General features: G+C 37.5%; 1 gene segment (V, D, J or C); it reads left to right on the top strand.

Annotated features, from left to right (window-relative positions):
- Nucleotides 1–4589: 4589 nt before the first annotated feature.
- LOC110288599 lies at nt 4590–5070 on the top strand (the record flags this gene model as incomplete). The annotated part of the segment is given in 2 exon segments: nt 4590–4640; nt 4726–5070. Coding segments are annotated over 2 exon segments (391 nt in total), but the record flags the coding sequence as incomplete, so codon positions are not given.
- Nucleotides 5071–7466: the final 2396 nt, after the last annotated feature.

Genomic DNA, 7466 nt, shown 5'->3' with positions numbered 1-7466 from the left:
AGTAACCACAAAGGGCATAAAAGACAACATGCTCCTTTCTAGAAATAGTTCATTGACTTGAATTTGGAAGCAAGAGGAGAGACATGTACTCTCAAGTCCAATGACTGCTGTATAAATTTGCCAGAATGAACTTGGGGATATCAAGGATAGAGAGTGAAAGTGGTCTCAAGATTAAAAGGCATGAATAGAAAAAAATCTATATGGCTTAGTTGGCCATCATTAGGAGAAGCCCTTGGTCTTGCGAAGATTATATGCCACACACAGGGGAATGCCAGGGCCAGGAAATGGGAGTGGGTGGGTTGGGGAGTAGGGTGGGAGGAGGGTATAGGGGACTTTCAGGATAGCATTTGAAATGTAAAATGAAGAACATATCTAATAAAATATTTTTTAAAAAAACAGAAAGAAACTCTATAAAATATAACTAAATGACAGATTTATTTTTTAGGTGAAAGATATATATATATATATATATATATATATATATATATATATAGAAAAAATAATATTTAAAGGTGAGTAGACTATGCTATGAAATCTATAGGATGAGGAAATAAAGATTAGAGAATTTAAAAGATGATGTTCAAGCATACAAAAAGTTAGTAATTTGTTCTCCTGGTTACTTGTAGGATTTGCAATGACAATGCCTAGAGAGATAATAGAGAGATTTGACAACTTTACATGCATAAAATTAAAAACTTTGTAAAAAAATCATTTCTGTTCTTACATGAAAAAAGTTACTAAGGACTGCTCTCTGGTATGCCAGGAAATCACAAGAGCTGTGCCCAGTTATCAATGAAGAATAGGCTGTGTAACACCTATAAGGAAATGTTCTTTTGCTTTGTGTTTAGTTTCTGTTTTAAGGAAGCAGGGGTTGAAGCTAATGATCTGGGATTCATTATATATACATCTAAGGATTTTTAAATTAATTATTAATAATGATCAAAGCCTTAAGAAAGTTTAGGAGATAAAAGCCTTGGTTCAGGCTCTCTGGTTTCGAGAAAGAAAGAAAGGTGAGAAGGAAAAAAGGAGAAAAAAGGGGAAGGCAAAAGCGTGAGAGGAGAGGAAGGAAAATAAGAATCCTTGGGTGAAGAGAGCACTTGAACTGAAAGCTTATATCCACTACTGACCATGAATCATTATTGAATTAGCTGAGCTCCCATTCCCACCTTGCTTCAAGACCCTCCCAGTGAACCTCTGCATTGTGTTACAATGGCTCATGACTGTTGGGAGATGAGAGCCTCTTCATGACTGCTCACCTTCAGGAAGAACCTATGTGCCCTGAAAGAAAAGAGGATAAGGTCTTTACAAAGTGTGGAGCAGTCACTGAAGAATCCATCAGACTGTCAGTTTACCCATTCAAGAACTAGTTCACTCTGAGGCAGAGCTCTGCCACCACTAAGATGGAGCTTTGAAGACACAGTGAACAGGTTCCCTGTGTGCTCAGAAACAGGTCCCTTTGAGGATGCACAAGACCAGTAGGGGGTGGTGTAGATTCAACTTTCATTTAGAGCGAAACAGTAACAGGTACAGAGAAACATCTGGAGAGTGAGAGTGAAGCATTCCTAGGAGACTCTGAGGCTTCCTTTCCAAACATCACAGACTTCAGTGACCATAAGATACATGTGATGGAGCTCCTGTGACAAGACTACCAATTTAGGACAGTAAAAGTTCTTTGTTAAGTAATTGTGCATATGTTTTATTCATTATATATTAACCTTATTGGAAGGATTAAACCCAATTTATAGGCAAATGACAGAATGACAGAAAATTTCAAACATGATGTGTCAAACATTAGGTCATCACCTTCACTTTTAGTTGGATCTGTAAATCTATCTCTAATCCACTGGCAGAAGGGATTTTCTCAGTTGGAAAATATGAGTGATTGTGACTTAGGAACATACCTCTTGATGTTCCATCCATAATCTTGAACCAATGAAGGTCTGTTGGGGAGGTAGGAGACCTGGGTTCTACTGCCACATGAAACCCTCAGCTAGGAGAAGGAGAGGGAGAGAAGCTGGACATATTTTCACAGCCTGGTCTTCCTTAAATTTTTATTTTTATTTTATTTATCTTATTTTTTATTGTACTATTTATTTATTTATTTATTTATTTATTTATTTATTTATTTATTTTGGTTTTTCGAGATAGGGTTTCTCTGTGTAGCCCTGGCTGTCCTGGAACTCACTCTGTAGACCAGAGTGGCCTCAAACTCATTATTTTTATTTTTATCTCTTCCTTTTCTGTATATTTTCCCCTAGAGTGTATTTGTAAATTAGAACATTGTATTAGCTTGTCAAGAACAAGTTTTTCACTGTTAGAATTTTAGAATTCTATCCTACTGTGGATATATCCGAGTTTCATAACAGTTTTAGAAATTCACTTTCTTTTCCCTGCCTGGATGCCATTTGCACCTTATGAGATTAGATCCTGTCTCTGGTAGAAGACTTTACACATTATCTAAATCAATGTCTGGTTGCTGCTGTACCCTGTGCATATTAGAATCCTATTATTTACAACATCAATATATAACATGCCTTCCTCAAATAAATCCCATGATAGTACAGTCAATTTCAATCCAAGTGCTTAATAGTTTCTGTAGGATGGATTGAAAGTTCCAACTTAGCCATTACTTGTTCCATCTGCAGTGCTTTTCCCCCCATCAAATATCCTTGAGATGAACATAGAGACACAGAAATGCTTATGACACTGATTAGAAAAACATAAACACTCTAGTTGAATTGGAAATAAGCTCTCTAGCTGAGTATACCTGAGTGCAGGAATTTTATAATTTATATCAGTGAAATAATCTAAATGAATGAGTTAATGTGACCCTAATTTAGAGAAATCTGTTCCATTCTTGAGCTCTAAGTGGCATAGTGCTTTATATATAAATTTTTATAAAATCTAGCTTGATTAAATTTCTGTATTTTAATTTTTTTACCAACTTGTCCATATCTCTGTTTGTACATTTATGGACTTGGACCCAGAATTACTTCAAGCACGTCTGAGAAACTCAGGAAAAATTGTTCTCATTCATTGCAGCTCCTAGCAGAGACTTAAAACAAAATCACACTTCAATGCCCTTCATGGACAAAGCATGTGAAATACAACATCTGTGTTCCTGGTTAGAAAAGCTATTCTGTCTGCTGAAGAGTCTCTTTTCTGACTCAGGAACCAGCAATACTTTTTTTTCTGTCACTTTAGCCCCTTAATCCAAACCTGGCAACTTAGCCTCTGTGTCGTCCATTCTAGGATCTTTGCCTTCTTGTAGACTCTTCCTCTTGCCTGATGAGAATGTACATGACGATCTTGGAGTCTCATGAGGACAAGGTCAGAAATTGTTATATTTCAAGATACATAATTTACTCATAGATAAAAAGTCATTTTACCATTGACAACCCCCTGGAAAAGGAATGCAAGTGTTCAGGTCTTATTGTGCATCTTACACTAATAATTCAGGTCCTCAGTTGGCACTCAGCATTCTGGGACTGTTTTCTCTTCCTCATGTTGATACAACTTTGTGCTAAGATCCTATTTTATGGTTTGAACATACCTTGATATTTTTATCTTTCAAACATCTGAAAGTAGGAAGATGTCTTATTCATAAAAGGAACTTGATTGGTTTTGGTGTAGACTTCTTTAATGAAATCAGTCAGCTACAGAAGCTTTTTTTCGATATATTCAGTCATGTTCATGCCAATAAATCAATGCAAAATGTTGATCAAAGTTAGGCAAATCACATTCTCTCTAAGTTCTAAAACATCAATACTGATAAGAACAAGGACGAATGCATTGTGTCTTAACATTTCTGAAGGTTGTGGAACAATACTCTAAGCTTGTGTGCTGTACTTTCAAGAAGCCTCTGCCCACTGTGCCTTCTTCCAAGATTATCTGCAACTGAGAGAACTGAATAAACTCCCTGCTTACAGTTTATGTTTTCTGCTGTTGATTTTAAAGTTATCACAAATACAGGTCAATATAATGAAGAAGCTACTGAGTGTTGAATAGATGGAAATCTCAAATATGTGAGCCAGGAACTTGACACATCAATAAAGTCAATAAATCACTCTTTTTCATGGAATTATAGTATTCACAATTACCAGCCTTGGGATAGTATATACTCTCACATTATGCAAGAAGTATACAATTACTGTATCAATTTTGAGGAAAAATATATAATGGTAAGACTCACACAGAGTATCATTAAGTTAGGAGTAAATCTCCCCTTTTAGTCTCTTCTGCCCTCCATGGAAAATCATAGGGAAGTGATTCCTAGATGAGTGAACAGAGTCTGGGCGCTTTGTGTTAGAGTGAGTGTCTCTCTCAACTTTACTGCATCCCAACACCACTCATCAGAAGAGTTGTGTACTGAGGACCCTGACATTGTGTGTTAAATACTCTCTACGGTAAGCAAAAAACGAATTCACTTGAGGACTCCTGCATCTCCCATCATATACTGATACTTCTTGAGTCCTAAAACTTAAGTATACCATCAGAGGCAGCACCCGGTGAGGGAATGCAAATCTCTCCTGGATCCACCCAACCTTGGGTTGAAAAGCCAAGGCTGGGACTGTGTACTCACAAGTGTGCAGCCATGGGCAGGCTTACTTCTTCATTCCTGCTACTGATTGTCCCTGCATGTGAGTGCCAAGAGTTCTTAAGGGATAAACTTTTCTATCCTCACCTGTTCCAAACTTACCTTCTCCTTTTTCTTTTTCTCCACAGATGTCCTGTCCCAGGTTACTCTGAAAGAGTCTGGCCCTGGGATATTGCAGCCCTCCCAGACCCTCAGTCTGACTTGTTCTTTCTCTGGGTTTTCACTGAGCACTTCTGGTATGGGTGTGAGCTGGATTCGTCAGCCTTCAGGGAAGGGTCTAGAGTGGCTGGCAAACATTTGGTGGAATGATGATAAGTACTATAACCCATCCCTGAAGAGCCGGCTCACAATCTCCAAGGATACCTCCAGAAACCAGGTATTCCTCAAGATTGCCAGTGTGGACACTGCAGATACTGCCACATACTACTGTGCTCGAACAGCACATTGTTACAGCCTCAGTTTTCAGCTGTACAGTAATTCAGGCTGGTTTTCAGCTCTGTTCCTTCCTATTATATCATAAGATAATATGACCTCAGTTTTCTTCTGGCCTCTGTGGTTTCCTGTTTGCTCTTAAGTGAAGAGCTTTCCATTCCTGTTATTCACCCTAGGTCTCTATTAAGATGTTCATGAATGATTCTGTCTGTGTTTTGTTTTTTTAAAGCTGTTGGATGTTTGGTGTCTACACCAGGTAGTTCAGAGCTATGGTTTCATTCAGTCTTAGGCTTCAAATTCCCACAGCAGAAGATTCCAAATTATTGTTATGTTCAACTTCAGTGAATAGTTGTAAATGGTGAAGATGGTAATTACTGGATGAGTATTCTCAAATTGAGTCATTGACCAAAGAGTGTCCATAGATACTCCCAAATAATTCGGTCTGTTCTGACATCTACTTGTTTCTGTCCAGAAACTAATTTTAACACAGTATGGTTCAAGACAAACTTATATATCTCAATGAACATAGAAGTTGAGCTTTTCCCCAAGTAGAGGTTTCATTCCTGTTGATTAGTGTTCATAATACTGTTGGTACTTTGTGTGGCATTGGATGAGAAAAGTCATAATCAATCTAGCTATAAACCCTGTTGTCTACAGTAGTTACCTGCTTGTGGATTATGCTTCTACAATAGGGGCACAAACATTTTAGGATTAATCATTTATTCATTGATGGAATTTAAGGCTTATGAAATCAGGGTTAGTGTTAGCTTTAGGGTTACAATTATGGTTAGCATTTGCCATGGCTCACTCAGTTAGAATTTCCAAGGAACTGAAATTGGATAGGCCATGGTCCTAAGGGAAAATAATATGCCACTGTTCTGATAGAGCAACATATGCATAAACTGATTTTTATTTACATAACCATATACTTAAATCAGTAACTCATCTATCCCCCATCAGAGAGATGTTTTACAGTAGATTGGAAGGAAGAGAGAACCAGAAATGGATAATTTTTAGAGCACTGGTACTAAGTGGTTTGTCCTCATCAAACCTTCCTCCCAGGACTAATGGACCACTGGGAAGGAAGAGTGTAATAGTCAGAATTGATGGATGACTCTAATGAAACATGCTCATCGAGGAACAATCTGACATATGGACTCACAGAAACTATGGAAACCAGCATAGGGCTTAGATCAATCCAAGCCAGTGGGAGCCTGAGAGGGGGAAGTGGGACATTTGCTCTAACCACTAGCTAAGAATCCATCTGTAACTGGTATTCATTTACAATGAACAATTTGACTTCTTCAGTAGACTCTCACTTTCTGTATCAACCACATAAGAATGTAGGCCCTTTGCCCAGGAGGTGGACAAACAAAACCAACACAATAGCATATTTGTAGAGATTTTATACATATAGCTTTAATTAGGCATTAATTTTTGTCTTATTGGTTTTTTGATGTGTATTTGAGTTCAAATTTTGTCTTCTTTTGAGTTTGTGTCTGTGTGAATGTATGTATGTATGTATGTATGTATGTATGTATGTATGTATGTGTATTTGAGTGTGTGTGACAAGAGAGATGGAGTAGATAGTAAAAGAGAGAGACAAAGAGACAGAATTTGATTCTTGTTTTTTTGTTTTAGTTTGTGTTTGGTTAGAGTGAGTGAAAGGAAGGGTATGAAGTTAGGTTGGTAGCGAAGGAGTGAGGATCTAGGCAGAGTTGGGGAGAAGAAAACTGTCATATTGCTTATATAGAGCTAGTTAAGAACAAGAAAAATAAGGTTTAAATCTATAATTAATAAATGTACATCTTGGTGTTTTTATTTAGAGCAAGGGTAGGTATAGTAAAACTATATCCTTATACCAATGTTGGTGTCAATGTGAGCACATGTATCTACCATAATTGGGTCAATAATTTTGGAGCATAAGTGCTTGATCACACAATCAAGATTTAATTCCTGGTATATGACAAATGTTGCTCTTAAAGTACTGTTTTGTTTTGCTTTGTTTTTCCAGACATAGTTTCTTTGTACAAAGCTGCTTGTCCTGGAACTACCACTCTAGACAAGGTTAGCCTCAAACTCAGATCCAATTGTCCCTACTTCCCGAATCATGGGATTAAAGTATTTTCCACCACCAACTGGGTATTCTCAACAAATATTTTTAACCATTCCGGGTCCTTTCATGAGATTTTGGGTGGGATGGGGTGGACGTGCAGTTATATACATTGATCACTGTTTCTAATCTCATAGTCTGCACTGTTCCCAATATCCTGCCCTGTAATCCCATTACTATTACAGAACACTAACTACAATGTTACAAGACCAGTTTACAGACTTTGGGATAACGGGTGTGACAGTGATCCTCAGTTCTTTGTTGAGGGCTGTTCAGTAATTCCAGATGGTGATTCAAGACATTGTCACAGCAGCAGAATTTGCC

This window comes from Mus caroli, unplaced genomic scaffold (genome assembly GCF_900094665.2).
Source record: "Mus caroli unplaced genomic scaffold, CAROLI_EIJ_v1.1 scaffold_14153_1, whole genome shotgun sequence".
Classification (NCBI taxonomy): Eukaryota; Metazoa; Chordata; class Mammalia; order Rodentia; family Muridae; genus Mus; species Mus caroli.
The sequence above is the reverse complement of the archived record's forward strand: the minus strand, read 5'-3'. Positions and strand labels throughout refer to the sequence as shown.